This window comes from Melopsittacus undulatus, chromosome 2 (assembly GCF_012275295.1).
Source record: "Melopsittacus undulatus isolate bMelUnd1 chromosome 2, bMelUnd1.mat.Z, whole genome shotgun sequence".
Classification (NCBI taxonomy): Eukaryota; Metazoa; Chordata; class Aves; order Psittaciformes; family Psittaculidae; genus Melopsittacus; species Melopsittacus undulatus.
In genome coordinates this window covers 99,259,737-99,282,014 of record NC_047528.1, presented here as the reverse complement: position 1 = coordinate 99,282,014, position 22,278 = coordinate 99,259,737, and the positions used below count along the sequence as shown (strand labels likewise).

The following is a 22,278-nucleotide window of genomic DNA, read 5'->3' as shown; positions in this document are numbered from 1 at the left end:
ATATCTATGGTTTGTAAAGGGTAAAACATAAAGTTGAAAGGAAGCAAATGTTTCAGGGAAATATTAAGCATACTTCTCTTACTTGTAAAAGGAGAGGAAATTACATCTTCATATGGGGAAGAATAAAATGGAATGAAAATATAAAAGCTTTTCCTAAAGGTAATGGGGAAATCCTTCTAGACAAACAAAGGCACAAGAGAAATAAAATCTTGGATGTATTGTAGGATGACTTTTAATAGAAACACATTTCTATAGGGATAATAAAAATAATGGGACAAAATTTGTCCCATTTGGTAATGGAAAATCCCAAAAGTTCCCTCATAGAAACAATTCAGTTTAAAAGGAAGATGAAATTTGAGTGCCTCATGGAATTTTTTATGCCTTTACTGTCAGTTTTGCCAGATTTTTTTGAAAGCAGATGACTGGAAAATAAAACCAAATGGATGTTTTTGTCATCGATCGATATGTAATGACACAGATTTGCAGCACCTGTACTATAGTATTCGCATGATTCCTTCCAAAATTAAGTTTTTGTTAGTTACATGTCTGGTGCAGCTATCTACCTAATTCAATGCTTCATGCAGCTACAGCAGTGTTTTAAGCAAAAATAACATCTTAGAAGCAAGTAGTATAATTCAGACAATTAAATTATCATGCTCAAATTCTGTGACCATGAATTGAGAAACATGCTTATATCCTGAAGAATAAAATTTTGTGCTTTTCCTGTGACACACCTATTTCTCAAAACCCTATGTACCCAGTAATAATTGGTGAACAGTATTGCTGAAGATGAGAAGGAAAAAATGTATTCAACAGAAAGAAAACCATGACTTTTATTTTGAAGATGAAAGACCTGAACAAACTCAAAGACTAGCACTTTCAAAGGAGCCTTGGAAATGAAAAGTCCAAATTTTATCCATTTTTAAAGGCATTTCCTTAATCTCCTTTGAAACTTTTCTACCAAACTAATACTTCTCAGAATCAAAGAATAGCCATTGTTACAAAGCCATAATAAGAATTACTGCCTTTCAAAGCAGTAACTTCTGAATTGGCAGTCATTGTAGGAATTTTCAGGAGCTTCCAGCTTGCAATCATCTAACTTAATTTAGATGTGTACTTTAGAATGAGATTTATCACATACTATGGCTGTCTTTTTTCTCCCTGGTCTATGAAGTAGATCTAGAGTGTCAAGTAGCTGTCCCTCCATGTAGGTATATATTCTCGATTAAACCAATTCCACTTCTTGTGCCTAAGCTTAAAAGGCATTTGGTGCTATTATGTCAAATAATACTCATGCACTTTTAAAACATACTCTTAAATTACTTAGAAGCGAAGGTGCCGTTAACTCCCAGTAAAGCATACCCATAATTGACAAGGGAATTCTTGAAAATTCCATCTATTAGTAACAGTTATGTCATATAAACCCATTATCTACGGACTAGCATTTACTGTAATACTTTGAAACAAATATCTTGCAATTATTTTGAATTATGTGATTTATTTTGAGCTTACAAATATATTCCTGTGCATGTATACAATACGCAAGATTTCTCAAAATTATACCTAAGAATTTTTGTATGTGGGAAAATTATTGATATATTTGTGGGGTTTAGGTATGTAAGTTTTTAAATAAAAGTTACGTAAATCGAAAGGAGAAAATGCTATTACATATTTCCCATACTGGGTGTTTGGGAGTACAAACAAATGGCATAAAGTTCATGTGCAGGAAACAATATCACTTCATAGTAAAAAAGCAAAGTAGAAAATTATAGGAAGATAACTTACAGTATAATCCATTGGCAAACGATGTTTGCATTATATGGTTTTGGATAATTCATAGAGTGAAAAAACCCAGAGGAATCAGTCAACATAAATTTTCCATCACAAACTGCAGCTGTAAAGATACAGTGAAGAACATCTGTCAAAATTCTGTTCGAAAAACAGAATCAGAGCCAAAGTAAGAGGGAACTTAGACATTGGTTTACCTGTATTACCTTGGAAATGATCTGTAAGCAACAATGGGAAGACAAAATAAAACACACTACAAACTTACTCCCACTTAAAATTCCTACAGCTACTTGATCTCAAAGTGCTATAGGAGAAGAAAAGCAGTACAGATAATTTTCTTTTAAATTAGAGACAATCCAAATAATCCAAACTAGTCCAAACCAAATGCTTCAAATTCAACAGTTAGACTCAACTAATCTAACTCTCTTTCTTTGGTTTTATTTTATACATGTGTAAGGAAATAGGACCTTGCCTTTGCAGTTCTCATCTACAGCTACTTTAAATCAGGAAACTGTGTTTGCACTACAAGAAACAATATGATATTATGTGAATAAAATCAAGAAAGGATATGGTTGACTATTGCTATCTCTGCTTCTATGACCTTCCTTGTCCCTCACTTTATATACTACTGAGTACTCAAAAGAGATAAGTGGATATCCCAAGTTTCCTGCTAGCTATCAAATTCATTCATCTGAGGTAAATGTCATCCATCATCATATAATTTTTCAAAAGCTTTTATTAGTTTGGTTTCCTTGGTTCTGTTAGTCCATTCTATGCACATTCTTCAGTTTAAAAAACAGTTATTTAAAAAAAATATATCTTTTTAAGCCTCAGCAAGATTGGAAACACTAATTCACATAGAGTTGCTTCTTTTCAGCAGACACAAAAGCACTGCTGAAACTTTTGCTTCATCTCTTGAACATTATGTTAGGAATAAATCTAATGTTTTCTCTTCAGTTATTCAGAAATCATACTAGAGCTTTCAAATAAGAATAAAATCAGTGCCATGCATGAATATCTGAAGAGGTAAGGAGAAGTTTATCAATTTGAGGCAGATAATCAGAAATCAGATAGAGTTTTTCATTAACATCAGAAATGAAATCATACCTATAATGACTATCCAAATTATGAATAATCAATCATATTGATAATTAAATGGAAATTTTATTTAGTGTAGTCCTCCTGTGGGAAATGCTATATAAAATGATAAATTGTGGCTCCTTGTCTGTTCATTTTCTAAGTGCAAAATTCTTTCTGACTACCACTGTAGCAAACAGAACATAAAAATCAAGCTTTGTTTTAGTCAGGCATGTACTGTTAATAAAGACAGTGTAGAATGAACTTTACTAATGATGATATGTCTAATGCATGAGCTGGAATAGAAACATATTCCCTTTTGCAATCTTCATGGGCCTCAAGAGGAAAACAGAACACATAAAATTTTAAATACATAGAGAAAAAGACCCATGAAAGAGAGTTACTATTCTATATAACCCTTTTTTTCAGGAAAAGCTACAGCTTTAGAGCTGGGTAATGGTATAGAAGTATTTTTTCTGTCCACTTTAATTCATGTATTTACCAATGGACTGATATTTACAATCACTTTCCACTGAGAAGAATAAAATCAGTGTAAGAAGAAGGAAAGTGCCCAGTTTGTTATTAATGAAGTATGCAAAAAAAGTGTTACTGTTAACAAGTGGTTAGCAATACACATCCTGAGCTAAAAAGGAGTTTATAGCACTGGCAGTAATAAAAATAGATATAGCATATTGCTATAATAAAATTAATGATAAAAGTTTGCTGTTGTCAACAATTCATTTCTTCTTTTCTTGTTTCATCTTATTTGTTTCTTCTTATCTCTTAAGAGACAGTAAGTAACTTACAACAGGAGAGCAAGATTCCGGTAAAGGTCCTTAGGCTGCTCATTCAGAGTCTAGCAATAGCCACTGCTGAGTGTCTCAGGAATGAGCAGGAAGATAGCTGGGACTGGCATTACCTCTCTGCCTTTTCTAGAAGGTGTATAGAAAGGAATAATTTGCTCTTTACCTCCACTCAGCCTTTTTGAAAGTAAAAAAGCCCCAGAAACTTGGCATGTTTCCCAGGTCTTGTGGAGATCTATGTCCCAGGTTGGTTGGGGCTTTGAGCAACCCTGCGTAGTGGAAGGTGTCCCTGCCCATGGCAGGGGAGTTGGAACTAGGTCCCTTCCAACCCAGGATTCTATTCCATGTTTCTATGATTCTGTTTCCCTGAAGAACTTCCTAGAAGTTCATTGTTGCAGAAACAGGCATGGTCAAAGACAGGCAGAAGTCATTATACTTCTGCCTCCTCCTGAAGCCCTGAGGAAAAGCTTATTTGTTTTGCTAATGAGACAGGGGACATCTTTTGTAGGAACAACTTTCCCTGTTCCCCCAGCATGCACCTTGTTGTACATTCCTGTTTACTTATGTTACATAGAGGGCACATTAGGAAGACTTAATCCTGTTATCCTTGAATTGCAGGGAGAAGCTCCTCAAACTGCTCAGATCAAGCCCACATATTTCACTTGACAGGATCTTTCTCTGCCAAGGGCAGTACATTTCTTCCTGACTTACATATGATTGATCTCTTATTACTGTAGTGCTGTGAGGTAGGTAATCACAGAATGTTAACCTAGACATACGATAACTGCAAAGAAAGTCTGCAGAGAGAAACACCTCCTGGGATCAGCCTCCAGTCCCCCTTTCCTCACACTTAGGTTCTGCATGGCTGTTTTCAGCAATGCTAGTTATGATTAAAAGATGCTGTTCAGGCTTTCACATTTCTCTAGAGATCCTTTCATTGAAATTGCCAACCACACTTTTGCAATATTTTTTGTTACTGCACTGCATTGCAGAGCCACCAAGAAACCTTTCAAGATAATTTTAATCAATAAACCCAAAGAAAAAAAGTTCAGTTACATGAATTTCTTCTGAGTATCTGAGATTATACTGAATTCAGTCTAATGCAGGAAAAAAAACCTATTAGAATTCATCCTTATAGCCTATATTTTAAAGTCACTAATGTATTCTAAAATCAGAATTACTAGAGGGAATAATCATCAAGATGAAAAAAACAAACCAAGTTGTTTAAAGGGAAGCAACTCTGTTATGTGCAAGAGCACTTATAGCACGAAACATGAATTGGCTGTAAATCTCACTGTGAAACTCTGAAACACTCCTGAAAATCTAGGTCATTTTAGCTTTTATATGACTGTACTGTTAGTCTAGGGTTTAGACATAAGTTAAATATCAAAGAAGTGGAAAAATTGGCAGGTATCCCAAACATGCGTACTGCTTATTGCTACCATTCCACTGGTTTTGCAAAATCTGCTAAAAACCCTAAATATATAAATTTAGAAAGGCTCTGAGTTTTTGGGTGGAAAATTTTAAGACTGAATATGTAAGAGTCATGGAGCAACAATTTTTCCTCTAGCCAGAACTACATTTCTGCAAGGTTATGAGCTGAAACTGATAAACTAATGGTAGCTGAATGAATTGCTTAGAAATACCAGGCATCAGTGAAGATGAACACAGGCACATCATCCAGCCCCCTGAAGTGGACTGTAACTGTAGCTGGTTTCCTTATGATAGTCTGTCTACTTTTGCTTGTATGCACATTCCTGAAATTTCCAGTTCAGTTGTGCATATTCTTTAATGACTGTTAAAATACAGATTAAGAAATAATATCCTCAGTTACAAAGGAGCAAGGTATTCACAACTTATATATGGTAGACATTCAGGGAGATATCCGAACTGGATCCAAAAGCCATGAGCTATGCCTCAACTGAAAATGTCTACTCAAATACAATTCATAACTTAAACCACTGTTTAGCCTCCAGGGCAGAGCTAAGTCATATTTACAGAGCTTTGGCTGCAAGTAGATGAGCTTATTTTTGTCTGTTTCTACCAATGTAAACATCAGTTAAATCCTTTCCTATATAGCAGGCCTGACTGTAACATCTTTAATAAAATGTTAGCAAAACTTGAAACTAAAAAACATTCATTTTGATGAGATATATAATACTATTTCTGGATACTATTTCTACATATCTGGATATGCACTTTTTATTTAGCTATATCTAAAGTAAAAATTAAAAAAAAAGGAATAAAATAAAAATAAATAAAATAAAATTAAAAATTCTGAGCAAAATCCATGTCTCAAAACAACTGTATGACGGTAGAAATGAATGATTGAGTAACTGTTTGGGGTTGTACCACCTTAATGCTTGCAGTGGAGCAAAGGTCTAGCTGAGTTTATTTTAGGACCTTCCGATTTCCTCAGCTGTGAAGGGACCTGCTCAGAGCCCATCATTGTTATGATCTAGCTGCATGCGGCTGTTATGCTAAATGAACATTTGGATGTGTTTCAGTGGATATTCTACTGAAGTATTTTGATGGATATTTTCCCCAGACTTTCAGCTCAGTCTCCCTTCTGAATTGGCTGCACTTAGAAAAAATGCAGGTAATGGGCAGGTCTTCGATTTTCTCTGGAGAAATTTCCACTTCTGGCAGAAGGGGTCAGTCTGTCATCAGCCTCCAGAATCGAGCTTGCAGCTTGTTTAAAAAAAATTGGTCTTTTACTTGCTTGCTTGTTTTTAAACCAGAGCCCAGCATTTTATGTTTCAGAAAGCTCAGATCAGACTGCCCACACCATTATTCTCAGGAAAGCTCAGAAGGTGTTCTCACAGCAGAAGGAAATAAGCTTTCCAGATTGCTAGCAACAAATTCTGTATTTAAAAGAAAAAACCAAAACTCCCAAAAAACTACTAAATAATGCACTCAGGGAGTTAATTGTCCCATTGTCTCCTAAAACGTCTGTGAAGTTCTCTGCAATAAAACTTTACAGGCTTTTGACCGAGGCTGTGAAGATCAATGCAGACCACGTGCATGCCTTCCTGTGTACCAAAAAGCTGCACACAAGCTTTGGTAAGCAGCAGCGTAGTCAGATTACTCGGTACAGTTTCATATTGTTTACGTGGAGCAATGGCTGCTCTGCACAAAAAGGTGCTCAGGCAAACTAGCCAATCAGATGTGCAAATAAACCCACTGGCACTGAAGTATATAAACTTTTTCCATTAAAAAAAAAAATCAGGTGTCAGGTTTGTAAGGTTTTCACAGATTCACAGGAGGGCTGAGGTTGGAAGGGACCTCTGGAGGTCATCAATCTCACCCTCCTGCTCAAACAGGCCAACCTAGAGCTGCTTGCTCAGATTTTCACATCATCATCACTGAGGTGACAACAACTCAAACATTTGTGTCAGAGTCATATAGACACTCCCATTCCCTGATACTGTGTAGTGAAATGCAAGTGAGTGGCCAACACAAAGAGTTGTCCTGCCAGGGCTACATCCTGCTGTGGCAGCAGTCATATTCACCTACTGTGACTACAAAATGTTGCCAGGACCTGACCCATCTAACTTTCTGGATGTACAATACCAGTGTAGCTGACTATACACAGTAACACGGAAAAAGCCATTTGCGATGTTTCATATGACAATATTAATGCTGGAATAAAAAAAGAAAACTCTTCTGGCTATTATGCTATTAGTTGGTTTCTGATATGAGGTAATGTGACTTGGTATCTTTATGGGGTCATAATTTTAATTTATTTTGTATGAACATTATTTGATATTGCTGGTACACAACTTTATATGAAATGTCAATATTATTTTATCAATTTCATTCAGTTTATATATATTGTTAATGTTTTTGTAGCAAGAAGTTATGTCTATATTGTTGTATATTAATATAGCCAGATTGTAGTATTTCTTCATTATTTAAAAAACATATTCTTCATTAACGAAAAGTTAAAGAAAATTGTTTCTATTTACAATATAAAGATTATAACAATCGCTCTTGTTAATATTTTTGTAGAATTGATTTGGTTAGAAAACACTGCAGTTTATTGCCTGTAACCAATTTACTAACTATTGACAGGTTTAAGCATGTTTAAAAAGACTATTTACAGGGATTTACATTCTTACCACATCTTTTTTCAGATTCATCAGAACCATCCGGGCAGTCCAAGATTCCATCACAAAATAAATAATTTCTGATGCAGGTTACACCATCATCACAAAGTTCAGCAGGTGGCAAACATTCAGCTGAAATAATAAAGAAAATAGCAATAACAGCAGAGTAGTAATGCAGTTTCACTACCAAGGAAAATTGACTTACCTCTGGTTACTTTAGCACAAATCAAATCACCCACTCTATTGTGTTTTACAAAACTGCATTTTCAGAAGCCTGGAATGAAATATCACACACTAAAAAGATAAATCTGGCACAGAATGGAGAAAGTTCTCAGAAGTGATACAGTTTTTGAAACTAAGCTTGAAGTAGGGCTGGAAGAAAATTCCCAGGAATTCCCATTTACTTCCTCTACAGAAATGAACTATTTTATGCAAGATAATAAATGATACTTTCCTCTTGAATAACATGTGTACTTTAGTTTAAATACAAGTGAAAAATCTCTGGGTTTAGTTGAATACAATTTAATTTCTTCAACTTTCCATTTCTTCAACTTATCATAATGTTGCACTTTGTCATGTTAAATAATTTTGGTTTTTAACCAGCATATCTGGAAAATTAAAGACTTTAAGACTGAATTTCAAAATACTAGGAATCTCAGAAACCCTAGTCTTTTCAGATTTTCAAACTAAATTTGTAAGTTAAAAGCAAAATTTCTGCAAAAAATAATACATGGGAAGGTCCTTAAAATTGTGGAATCTCAGTATTAGTGTTTTCTTAGAGCATAAATGTTCATGCACTGCAGACATCTTTTAGTCTTTAGATTACTTTGATCTTAGACATCTGTAGAATTCAAGCAGGTCCTATTAAACTGAACAAAAATACACAGCTAAAATGAGCTTTGTATAACTACTAATTTTAAATTCTTGATAATTGCATTAAATTCCATGGAAATTACTCATCTGGTATTATTCACATAATTCCTTTGTTTTGGTAACTGCTAACTGGAAAAGTTCAAAATTGCAAGAACGAAAATATTCAAATTGCATTTGCAAAGTGAAAAGGAAAAATATTAATTTGCAAACCTGAAATTGAAGCCTCTAAGCATTATTGCTTGATTTATTTCTTTCATAAAACTGTTAGTTCTGTTATCAAATTAACTAGATATTTATATAATATTGTATATCAGTGTAATGACAAAGACTGAAATTGGTTTGGATGTATCTGGAAGTATTGTAGCATTTCAAAATGCTTTACAAAACACTTCCAGTGCTAGCAATGAAGACAATGTAGAGAAAAAGGGCTGCCATTTTGCACCCAATTGGTAATCGAAAGAAAACGTACTTTAGTCAAGTGTTGGTGACACAAGGCCAATGAATGAATTGCCACAGATGAACAGAATCGAAACTGTGCATTCTAGACCCAGAGCAGAAACCCAGACAATGAGCAATTAATATGTTTTCCACAAGCCCAATATGCAAGAAAACATTGTTTACATAGGACATGATTTGAGTCCAATTTATTCTTCAACTCAGAAAACTAAACAGTATTGCCACCTACTGGATAAAAATAAATTAACATTTTCTAGTTAAATATTTTGACTTTTTTTTTTTAAACAGCAGATTACTTTGAAATATAATGTAATTGCTATAGTCAACTAAAAAATGGCAGTAAATATATTAGCTCCATTTGAAAATGCTTATAAATAACATATATTTCACCATTTAATAAGGCTAAGGGAGGTTTTCAAAGATTCAAGCAGCTTTTTCCTTTTTTTTTTTTTTTGTTAAAACCTCAACAAACAACAGGAAACACAAATGAGCAGCCAGTATGAATGTAAATATATATATCAACATACACACACATATAATTTTTGTAGAATGTACAATCTTAGAAGTCCCTTCTCTTGAAGAGGTCTTTTTTGTCAAATCAAAGATAAACCTACATATCATGTATTTGTAGGAATGGGATGTGAGAACTGAATGACATAAGAAGTGGTTGTATGAAAACAGTGTATTCTAAGTGATTCTAATATCTCAGACTATTTGATATGACCTCCGTGCTTCTCCCCATACACAGTTACCTACTGCAGTTGTTGAGGGCTTGCTTGTAGCGAGCTGTCCTGAACCTGGCAAAATACAACCCAAGTTTAGAAGTCTCCTTATTGCTCTCTGGGAGCACCTCTGCAGTTGCTTAGGCAGAACTAAGCAGCAGCTAGTCTGCTCTTATATCTACACTATTTGCTATATCCCCAAATCCCAGCTTAGGTAATGGTACAGTAGCACCAGCTTGAGTGGCCTTGATCCTGAAGGCCAAGTGTCATAATAAACATAAGATAAATAATGTGGAATCCAAGTTTATTTTAAATTTCATTCTTTTAGCTCTAGTCACATGCTTTTCACTAACTTCAAAAGACCTTTTTTACTTGTCTGTTAGTTCTTTTTCGGTTAAAATGACATAAATTCTTTTTTGTCTTTCTCTGATATTTTAAAGTTCTGACCTGAAGTTGGTGAGAAGGAGCTTGTAGTTAGACTCACAGGATCTGTTGAACCTGAAACTGAAAAGTTACAAAAACTTCAATATTAGTACTAAAATATATATGCATATTTTATAAATAACTCCACAAATCGCTCAACAAAGCAATCACCGCAGTGTGAAGAGAGGAGCCTCAAACTATCTAGTATTTGTATATTTACATTTATACATGCATAATTGCACATGAACAAATGCCTAGATACATAAGTAGATTTGTATTAGTGATAGTAAACTGCAAAACACTCTGGGAAAGTGGAATGCTCATTTGTGATGGCTCCAACACAAGTTCCATTTAGTAGTGGTGCTTTTAACAGCAATTACTGAGGGTGCCCCTGGTGTTTCCACTTCCAAACATTTTTTCTTTTCCTCTTTGTATTTGCGTTAGCATCCCTGTTTACTATTTTCACTTTCTACATTGACTTAAATATGAGAGTAGGATGATGAGGTACTCAGCTCAAAAAGATCCCTACGTCACTACAGTTAATTCATCTTATCCCTTAGTTTATAGGATGAAAGGCAAGAAAGAATATAGTGAGAGACATAGTAAGACCTCTATAGTTTGTTGTCTATCAGTTTTTCTGGCAAAAGTTGCTGATCATAGAGTCATAGAATAGTTAGGGTTGGAAAGGACCTTAAGATCATCAAGTTCCAACCCCCCTGCCATAGGCAGATCATCAGACATCACATTTTTGTTAGATGTTCCTGCTCTCCCAAACCTAGAAGTGCACAAACTTGCATGAGGACTTCCTACCAATTTTCAATTAAAGCATGTGTATCTAGTAAACACCATTAAGCTAAGCTAGGTCACTATGTATTAAATGGATTACAAAGCATTCTATTTCAGCAAGTTTAAGAACACATTTCCTCTGGCAGAGAGAGAGGAGAGCCCAGCAGAAGGTGCAGGGAGTGTGCAGCTGGACAGACTGTTCTCAGTTACATTCGGAGAAGGAAGCTTCATTCATACATTCACAGTAATTGTCAAATGTTACATACATATACACAGACATATACGTTATATACCTATATATGTGTTTAGTTACATATCTGTCTAAATAGTGTCTAAAGGATCACTATTTTGGAAGGAATTAAACATACCAAGCCCTAAAACATGGATACCTGCAGAAGCAAGTAGTTCTAACAGAACAATTATCAGGTAGCTATGCCTTGAAGACTGTTGAAAGAGATCTGGATTGCTAGAGGAACTCCCAATAATGCACGTACAAGTTGACAGCAAAAAATGTGCAAGGAAAAGCACAGGAAGGTGACAGAGGCATCTTATATTATAAGCACAAATCAAAAATGCTCAGTTACTGTGCAGTTTCACTAAAGTAACATGTGAGGTGGATAAGGATGGTTTTAGGGTCAATAGAGCCAAAACCCAAGCATCCAGGAGATGTAAATATACCACATATGTTAATACTCGGGTATATTGTGGAGTGAAACAGGAAGAACAAAGAAGAAGACATTGTTTGCAAACATACAAAAATGACCCCAGGCAAACCCAAGACCAAAGGGACAAAAAAGTAATCCACATCAGGAACGTTCTCCTTCCAGCCTGGGGTGCTGACAGCTCCCAGCTCCCTTCCTCCTTCCTTCCTCTGTAATTTTTGATCCCCCTCCCCCCCCCCCCCCCCAGTTCTTCTTGAGGATAATTAGCAACATTGAACTTATGACTCAGGGGAGCATAGAGATAGCATACCAGAGGCAGGGATAGATAGGAGAAAATTTGTGTGTTAGCAGTTTTAACTGTATCATTAGGAATAAGCTGTGGTAATTATACACTTTGGACTATACATGTTTGTAGACCTGTAACTAATAATAATTCTTTCTTCGTTATGGCTGTAATTAGACAATCAACAAGTACTTGGCTCCTATATTCATAGGTGCATATATTTAGCTCACATAAGTTGCACAAAGCTCCTGGTCTTGCACCCTGTCCTGGAGAATTCATACATGATGCTTTGTATGCAGCTTGAATATGGCAACCCTACCTGTATCTACAAAGCATCTGCTGTATTATTCAGCTGTCTGACTGACTTTTGGCAGGTTTGTACTCTGTGAATTTGTGAGATCAAGATGTGTCTGCTTCATATTGTCATAAGACTTCTAGTAGTAGTGGATGAAAAATCAATCAATGAACATTTCCCAGTATATTCATGACCACAGCACAAGAGTAGGACTCTCCAGTCTCATCTATCTGCTTAAATCTACAAAAACTTCAGCTTGCAACTCAGCTGGTTGGTGGAGACTCAACTTTTTCTTTGATCCACTAAGGAAGCTGTTAGAGCTTTTGTACAGACTCCAGATCTGTGCTTTCTCAAATGGTTAGAAATGATGTGGGGTGGCTAACTATCACTGAATGGACCCTCTCTTTCAAGACCCAACTACAGCCGAGGCACCTTTACTAAGTTATACTAGCCAAACTGCAAGTTTTATGTTTCTTCATGTTGTAGTGGTGACAAAAAAAATAGTTTCTGTTTATTGAAAGATACTGACCTGAAGTTAATGGCATCATCGTAGTGAGATTTTCAGCAGTGACTGGAAGAAAGCAAATTCATTATAAATTCCTTTTATAGCATTGTATCACCATTTGTACAACTCAAAGAAAGGAAATTAAAAAAATAAATAAATCAGCTGTGACTATTTCTTTTGAATTACTAGCAGTGTCCCGACTCCCTCATTATGATCATGTTACCCTGTTCCCAGTCTTTCTCAAACTCTATGATCTTCCTAAAGGAGGAAATGTTCATATCAACACCTTTCAATCCCAGTTCATTGTATTGCATATAAAATGTCTTCATCTGGGAAATCTCTGCCTTGGCATTTTTTATGCTATGCAGATTTTCAGAGCACCTGTGTCTTATAAAACATTATTTAAATCAGATAAATGAGTTAAAATTAACTTGGGATAATTTGTAAGAAAGTAAGTTACTTTTAATCACTGTGCAAACCATGATTTCAATCAAGCCACACCTGTGTTGTAGTTCTCTCCCTCTCTGAAATAGGAAAAAGGCTTGAAGAACACATTGAGGTATAGTGTGCAAAAGTGCCATATACAATTATAAATGTTAATTAGTTATGGTTGTTATTTCATTGAAGCACTGCAGATGGAATGGACAGATGATACCTCAAGTGAAAAGGGGATTTTAATGATCCACAGCAAGAAAAGTTTAACTATTCCAAGGTTCATCAATAGATATACAATCTTTTAAAAAGCTCCTCATAATTCTTTTTTGGTGGCATTTTTAAAGTATAATGAGCAATCACTTTCCACAGTGATGTGAAGCTATTCACAACAACTTCGGAAATGTGGTGAAAATAGGAAAGAAAAATAAAGATGTCAAGACTCTGAATTTAGCTTTCAAACATCTGATATACTTAGAAAAAAAAGTGCATTTTAGAATAGAGTAAGAGACATTGCACATCAGAGATCCCACCCTCATAAAGCAATCAGTTGCTACTTAATAGTATCGCCAGCATATCTTCAGATGTCAGCTAATCAACTTCCACTTCAAAGGATTCAAGTTGTTTTTTATCCTCATCCTCAGTAAAGGTCTGGTTTGAAGATTTTTGGGGTAAAACCAAGGAATCCCATTGATCTTGTTTGGCTTCTACACAGGCGATATATTTTCTAGTACTTACATAAAATCACTATATTTGTATATTTGCAAAATTTAAAACTACTTAAAAGCCACATTCCTTTTCTTCCATTTACATTTTACTATGCTTTAGAGCCATATGAGGTCAGTTCCTTGGGCACACTTCTCCAGAAGCCACACTCTACTCGGCATCTTCTGACTGACATATTTTCAATAAATGAATCTTCACTCACTGTAAGGCTGAGCCCCTTTTCATATTCTTTAGAGAAACAAAACTGAATTTACTTATGAAACAACATGGTTGAGGCTTAATTGCTTTAATCTGAGTGATAATGAAATCACAAATATTATACTACATTAAAGAGATGAAATCAAGTGGTTTTCACTGGGAAATCATGACTTTATCTTTACTCCCTCCTTAATGAACATACACCATGCTGACATACTTTCCAGCTGACAAAGTTGTAAATGGTTCATTTAGCTGTTACTGTAAGCTCTCTAATGGGGAAGGAGGGCACCCATGGCCATAAGTAACAATCTCTTCGCTGGCTGGGAGTGTAAATTTTCATTCCTGTTACTTGCAGTTCTCAAGAATTTATGTAGAGGAAAAAAATGTTTACCAGTCTTACCTGTGACTTGTATGCTGTTCACATCAATTTTCAGTGTCTGGGTAAGATTAGTTTTATTTGAGTTGATGTGCAAAACCAGCTCATTTTTTACTCTCTCAACTGTTACCATGTGGCTAAAATAAAGGGTGAAGACCACAACAACACTAGCAATACAAAAGAGAGAAGGTTATTAGTTATACAAGCTAATGAAGTAAATTTGCTATATGACTAATCACCTAGCCAATATTTCATTCCAACACAGGTTCCGTTTGCAAAGTCAGAATATCTTTAAGTTTTGGCTGGCAAAGATCACACATGAAGAAACACTTCTTGATTATCTCTAGGTTCGAACCTTGAAGAAATGTGTTTTTTTTCTTTATCTGCTATTATTTTCATTGTGGAAAAAAACCAAAACAACATTTATATGAACTGCTGCAACAGAGATGAATTTTGAATAAACTGAAGTAGGTTTATTGTTATTCAACAGGCCTTCTAGTTTAAGCCCTAAAATATTTATGGTAAGCCTTGAAGTGTCATGAAAATTATGTAATATATTCATGGTGCAAAACTATAATACAGAGCGAACACTTCTATAAAGCAAACATCATCTGTGGATTCTGCATCTGTGAGGATCTACTGTATGACTGCATAGATTCTCATAGGGAAACAGTAATGGCTAAAAGCATAGATGTTTTTAAATCAGTGATTAAACTACATTTGACTTCTAAGGTGCCTGAATTCTATCCAGAGTGTTTTCTATTTGCTCTCTCCCGTTCCTTCTAGATACTATTATGAAGTTTCATATTTGTAGCTAGACTAAGGTAGTGTCAAAGTATGATGCTTGCTAAAGTTTTTCTCCATTTAATTTGAATTGTTCTCCAACTTTGAATTGTTAAGCATGTATACTACCCAATTACAACTGACTCAGGAGTCGTTTTGATAAGAGGAGATTAATCCTGCCATTCTGCTGACCATAGTTCACAGTTTGCAATATATATGGAAAAACTCTCGTCTTTAATTTCTTAAATGTTTCTGATAATCTCTATGCCATGTGAGCAAAAAAAAAGCTTTTATTGCTATCTTTGTGACTCAGCAGAGTTTCAAGGGTGATGTAACGAGATTGTCCGAAGGGGTAAACACTTTAAATTGTCAACTAGAAAAAATCTTCTGAGACAAAATAATACTTCAAGTATTATTTCAAAGAAGGAATGAAGAGAGATCCTTACTGGCGCATTCAAAGCCATATCCAACATTCACTGACATCAGATCTTTTTGTGATTTCTGTGGTATTTGTGTCAAGATACTGGGTGGAATTGATTTTACCCAATACAGGTGTTGACAGTGCCAATATCTAGATTCCTGTTGTAGATGACAGAAAAAAAAATAAGATGTTCTTTGGCATAATCTACCAGCTCCTAAAAAAGGCATCTAGATTGACCAGATGAGAAAATTCTAGAAACCCATATCTTGCATACAGAGTCTTGAGTTCAGAGTTGTCTCCATCTTCGATGCCCAATTTTTTATAGAAATACCCCTATTCTACATGCAGAAACTAAATTGTGCACTATTTCAATCAAAAGATTGCTCTAATTCAAATGTGCTTCCTATTTTCAACATACATGTATTCATGGTTGGCTATTACCCATTTTCATTTTGCAAGCATGGTCATTCAAATGAACTAGCACTTTGAATATTTAGCTATTTTATGTATTTACAGAAAACATTGATATCACAGGAGCAAATGGTGTAACAGAAGTGCATCATCTGCTGTCACAATAGTGCATATTTCTTTAATTTTGTTCTCTCACCTATAAAACAACTAATATAATTAATTTCTTGACATATTCCAGTTCTACAGTCTTAATCCTTTGTTCTCTGTTTTGTTTGCCTATGTGTCATTATATCTTCCTTTAATAAAACTTAAGTTGCTATTGACAATGTGAAATCTGCCCCTCAATCTATGCAACTTTGCATGAGCAAGCTCAGTACAAACACTCTCTAATTTCTAGCTAATTTCCTACCTACTTTCTTGTCCATCTTTCTGTCCATCTTTACTATCTTTCCCATTTTTTTTCCTAAATTGACAGTCTCAGAGATTATAACTTTTCTTTTTTTTTTTCTTTTAATTCTAAAGGATGTTTTTTGAGGAGAGATTATGTCTTGAAGCTTCATGCGTGCTTTAGAAAGCCTTGTCCAATCTCTAAAGATATATTTTCATATCCATTCACTGTCTACATAATTTTCTAAATTAATAGTATCGTTGTCTCTTGCCCACTTTCTCATTTGCCATTACCGAGTCTCTGACTTCTTGACTCTTTCAAGGCCATCTTCAGATTTCCTGTAGAAAAAAACCCAACAAAAAACCTATAACAAAAAACAGCACAAAAGCATACATTTTCCCTTGAGTTTATAATGTTGTGGATAATGTGGAAGCATGTTCTGAAACTGATAATAGAAGACAATATTACAAATGTTTTGCTGAATCAGGACCTAATTCAGAACAGACTTCACTGCATGCATATACTTGTCTTTTTTGCCAGCTGACCTTCAGCAGGGCAACAAACATAATAGGATAGTGAAAAACAAGGTCAAACAAGATTAAATAAAAAAACAGATCTTACTGTACCTATTTTATGGACTCTTAATAAGGACTTAGGGTATAGCTTTACCTGTGTCATATGCTAGCCTCATCGGTAACAACCTAAGGAATGTAATTTAAGTGAATACAGGTCTGTAAGGACATGAATGTATTTCCATTCATTTCAGCTTATGCCAGCAGATCTCTAACCTGAATTAGAAGAAAGGGCCAGCAACCCTGCAAACATAGCACAACTAATAACTCTTGAGGGGAGGGAAATTTGTCAATGCTCTAAAATACAGAAATTTCGTGAGCTGGTCTTTGGGTGCAACCTTTCTGGTTTGGTCAAGACAACGATATACAGGAGTCTGTGACGGAAGTTTGCTCAAGAAAACACAATGGTGTCAAACTTCCCACAGCAACACTTGGAGGACACAAGACATGAAAGAAATAATACAGGATGTTCCCAAATATCTCTTGAAAAGCAAGGTTTTGGTAAGCACTCCTGAGATAAATAGCTAAGTAGGGAACTTGATGTTTATTTGCAAACTACACCTACTTGAACTGGGAAATTTCACATCTCTCAAATTCATTTTTCAGATCACTTGCTTGAAAAACTTCTTGTATCTATATGGAAAAGAGAAATCTTGAGCAAATACAGGAATTAAAAATACACCAAATTGACATTGCATTCGTGGTTTTAATACTAAATAATTTTTCCTTCTCAAATCTAGACTACAAAAGCAAACTTCCCCTTTGATGCTTCACTAATTTTCACAAATAAGGTATACACTGAAGTCTGAAGGTTTAGGACCTGAAATATCTCATTTTAGAGAAGGAAAAAAGCCATCAAGAGCAGGTTATGTTAGGAAATTAATATAGCTACAAATGCTTTTGAATTAACCAGAGACCAATAGGTTCTTACCAGTTGTTCAACATCAAAGGCAAGGACTTTGAAATCAGCTGATGATCTGTTTTGCAAAGCAGGAGTGAATGATGTCCCAGAGAGTATTTTAAATGTTCCCATGTAGCCATGTGTATTCCCATCTGCTTTGGCTAGATAATTAAAATAAAATTCAATGTTTTGAATTACATAGAAATGAATTAAAAACTTTATATTAGATTTTATTCTACACAAACCAACAATACAATCAGTTTTAGCTTTCTGTTTTCTTTGCAACCAGGGATGTTTTACCTAGTGCTGATTTCAAAAAAGTGATAGAATTTTTTAAATGTTTACAATAGTTACAACTGTAAACATATTTTTATGAATACTAATTGTCCTTAGCTCTCATTACTTTCAATTTTGTGTCAAACACTGTTTTCCAGAAGCACTGTAAATGGGTAAAGGGGACAATGTTATGCCCAATTGTGCCTGACACAAGGGAAAAAGATACATGGGAAGAGTAATACTTAGTGAATTATGAGATTTTTTTGTGTTTTGGATTAAAAATACTAAGAACTACTACTCCACACTTTCTTTATTAAATTCTGCTCACTTCATGCTGGAAAATACTAGTGCCAGATAGTTAAACTATATTTGACCTCACATTTCTTACCAATACATGCATGAAGTGCTAGGAGGATTTATGAGGAAACTAGATAACTGGTCCTTACAGTAAATTTAATCTTGATTTTTAATATACTACAGCATATGAGATGTACATAAAGCAATTCATTATATATTAAAAATATTTCCTCATTGTGTAACACACAGAAAATTTTCAGATAAGCCCTGAATTAATGTGGTTGGTTGATTGACAGAAAAATGCCTTTTGCATACCAGTTACAGTACCACTGGTATTTGTAGACTGTGTTTGAAGGCATTAATATCAAGCAGTTATCATAATTTTTAAGATAAAGGCATATAACTAATAAATACTGTAATAAAAACTTTTAATAGAAAGCACAGCCTAATGACACCAATTTGCTAGCAACTAGTAACAGCAGACTACTTAGAACTTCTTTGAAGGCCATTCCAACAATTGCAAATCTGTTTAAACAAATGTTTCTAAATAGCAAAGGCCTTTTTTTCCTATATAAGTCAAATATATGTTTTAATTTTTTATAATTATTATTTGAACATTATTAAATTAGTGCCTATTCATGTTCTAAAGAGACAACACACCATCATTACCTTTAAGCTCATTGTGTTCTATTGTGTGATAGTATTCTGGTAAGAGGGGAAGAAACTCAGTAGGGAAAGCAAATTTTAAAATCTAGAATGAAAATCAATAGCAATTGAAAGAATAAACATGAGTATTCTGACAAAAGTTGGTTTGTTTTTTTTTTTTAATGGTTTACAGTAGTTTAGTCTTCCTGTTCTTCAGTATGAAATAGTATGGATTTTTGGTTAATGATTGCCCAAAAAATTTCCTTCACACTGTTTCAAAATATCACTTTGCTGTTAGCTGTGAGGGTTTCACAGACCTAAATATATTTCCTTCCAAACAAAAATTTAGATCACAGAAGGGTTGAGGTTGGAAGAAAGCTCTGTAGGTCATTTGATCCAACCCCACTGCTCAAGCAAGGCCACCTAAAGCCAGCTGGCCAGGACTATGTTCAGACAGCTTTTGCACATCTCTAAGGATGGAGAACTCCACAATCTGATCAGTCCTTCACTGGACTCTACAGTAACTCCATATCTCTCCTATGCTGAGGAGCCCAGAACTGGACACAATACTGCAGATGTGGCCTTAACCAGGACACAGTTAATAGATATCCACAAGACCTTTAAACCAAAATTTCAGTTCCATTTGAAAATCATGACATTTTTTAAAGATAGTTTACTTTGAGTCTTAGTAGCTTGATTCTATCACGTTCTAAGTATTGGTTAAATATTAAAAGTAACTATCTTTACTGTCTAATGTAGGATTTCTCTCACATCAATAGATGACTTTAAAATATTATTTTTTTTATATAAAAATTAAAGATTCCAAGAGATGTAGAACACAGAGGATTATCATTGTCTTTCTGAATCAAACCCCATAAATGGTTGTCATATTACCTTCCGTAGTTGATGAATACAAATGAATAACCAAAACTCTGTAGCTAGGATTGCATTCCAGGGGTCCCACCCAAATTCTAAACCATGAAAATTCTTTTCTATGGTTTTGAGACATACTTCAGACACTTATATATTTTTGCCTATTTTGTTCACATTGATTTCCATGGGAGGAGAGGAGGAAAACAAATATCTCCAACCTCTCCTCCCCCTTCATTAAAAGCATGGCATGAAATATGAAAAATAATCACAATGACACCACCGCTGAGTCTACTGAAGAACTCCTGGAAAGATTAAAGGTTGGCTGCTTACCTCGTTCTAACTCCCGGACTGACAACCATGAGAGAACAATCAGTCCAACACAAACACACACAAAACCTGCAGTGAGAGAAGCAAACAAAATTTCATAGTAACTAAGACAAACATATTTCTTAGCAGATGCTTTTTTCAGCTTCATTTCTAACTTGAAAGCTCTATGAATTAAGGACTGACAAAAGACACAACCTAAAACGGAGGGTAATAATCCACATGAACAGATATTTATAGGAGATGCTTGTAAACTAATTACACCATAAAATGTCACTGACATAAGTTTTTACAACATTCCTGAACAGTCATACTCATACACAAGATATGCAAATGTGAAGAAATCACTTCAGAACAGAAGGACTTATGTCTCAGATAAAGAATAAAGAAACCCACAGAAATGTAAGGTTGGTCAATGGATTTGCACTGTTTCTTGTAATCTGATATTTTTAACTGAAAATTCATATTAAGTACCAGTGTCAGATTTACTTCTTGTAAAGTTTTTTTGCTAATTCTTCACAAATGCAGTTATGAGGACAACTGGGAAAGTCGTATCTTTCATCATTCTGCTTGAAAAATTTCTTTAAAAGTAATTTGTTTTATATAGGAAAGGCTGGCAAACTAGTTGCTTAGTACTGTGCCATAGCTGAGCCCTGAACAGTAAGTCAGCAGCAAAAATCTGATCTGCATAAGGCATGGCTCTTTGCCCACATATCTGGAGAACTAATCAAAGAAGACATTATGAAATGTATGCTTCTTTTATATTTTCTTGCCAGGCATAAATGTACCAGGGGATGCAAGCCCTTGATAAAGTTAAAGCAGTGTGGATGGCCAGTGTTGCATCATTAACAATGGAAAAGTAAATTAAACAAAAAAAGGTACTATCCAGTCCAAAACTTCTAGTTACAAATTTAATGTCAAAATTTTTGAGTAAATCAGCTCCAGAAGAGTAAAATCATACTGATTTTATGTTTCATATCCTGTGAGATACTGTTTGTGACTCTGTATCAGAGATCCTAAATCCAGACTTATGGTATGGCTCCTTACAGAGCTGGGGATTCTGAGCAGACCAGCCACATTCACAATCTTTGGACAAGAGAGGCTCTAGCTACCTGTAAATTGACAGAAATTGAGATAGTAAAAATTTGGAACAACTGAGAAAAGATCAAAATAAGACTCTTGGATGACATACAAGTTCTTTGCCCAGTCTTTGAGAACTGAGATGTTTGAAAGCATCTTCCACACAACTGATCAGATTTAAAGCACTCTAAAGCATGATCAAAATCTTGGCCTGACAGTAGACTCTTCAATTTAGTACATTATCATAACACAATGTAAGAAATTCTGTAATATTTCCCATTACTAACAATAAAAAGTGATTTATTTAAAACCAAAGTTTTTAAAACAAAATTTTTAGAACAAAATTTGGGGCAGTTAAATCATACTGCCCTTGCAGAGCAAGAGTAAACGAAGTCCTGCAAATGGATGCAATCTTGGAGTCATCAAATGAATTAGAGTAAGAATTGCTTTTCTATATATTGTGTATGATACACATATATACGAACATAAATGTTTATCTTTTTATGTTTATACACTGATGAGCAAATAAAAGAAGACTAATTTCAAACTCCTCTGTGAGGAATGGCCAGGGCTGTTCTGTGCCAGACACAGCTGATTCTAGCTGGATCCAATGGACCCAACACAGGCACCCTGCCCAGATGTGAGAGGAAAAGTGTGAAAAACACACTGTAAGTACCACAGGAAGAATGGCAGGAGGGGAAGAGATGATCCAGGCACCCCAGCAGGGATCCCTGGCAGCCCCTGGAGTTACCACAATGAAGCAGATGTTTCCCTGTAGCCCATAAAGAGACTG

General features: G+C 35.0%; 1 protein-coding gene across 1 annotated transcript in view; it reads right to left on the bottom strand.

The window, feature by feature from the left end:
* TMPRSS15 (transmembrane serine protease 15) overlaps positions 1–20,556 on the bottom strand; it is a 54,762-nt gene extending 34,206 nt beyond the window's left edge. Inside the window, exons 1-10 of the mRNA XM_031051401.2 lie at positions 20,412–20,556; positions 18,021–18,151; positions 17,655–17,722; positions 16,811–16,855; positions 14,539–14,681; positions 12,807–12,848; positions 10,276–10,317; positions 9,859–9,897; positions 7,790–7,909; positions 1,786–1,894 (exon numbers count right to left, since the gene is read on the bottom strand). Coding sequence (XP_030907261.2) covers positions 1,786–1,894; positions 7,790–7,909; positions 9,859–9,897; positions 10,276–10,317; positions 12,807–12,848; positions 14,539–14,681; positions 16,811–16,855; positions 17,655–17,722; positions 18,021–18,151; positions 20,412–20,556 — 884 coding nt within the window. The remainder of the gene's footprint in view (positions 1–1,785; positions 1,895–7,789; positions 7,910–9,858; positions 9,898–10,275; positions 10,318–12,806; positions 12,849–14,538; positions 14,682–16,810; positions 16,856–17,654; positions 17,723–18,020; positions 18,152–20,411) is intronic.
* Between the last annotated feature and the right edge of the window lie 1,722 nt (positions 20,557–22,278).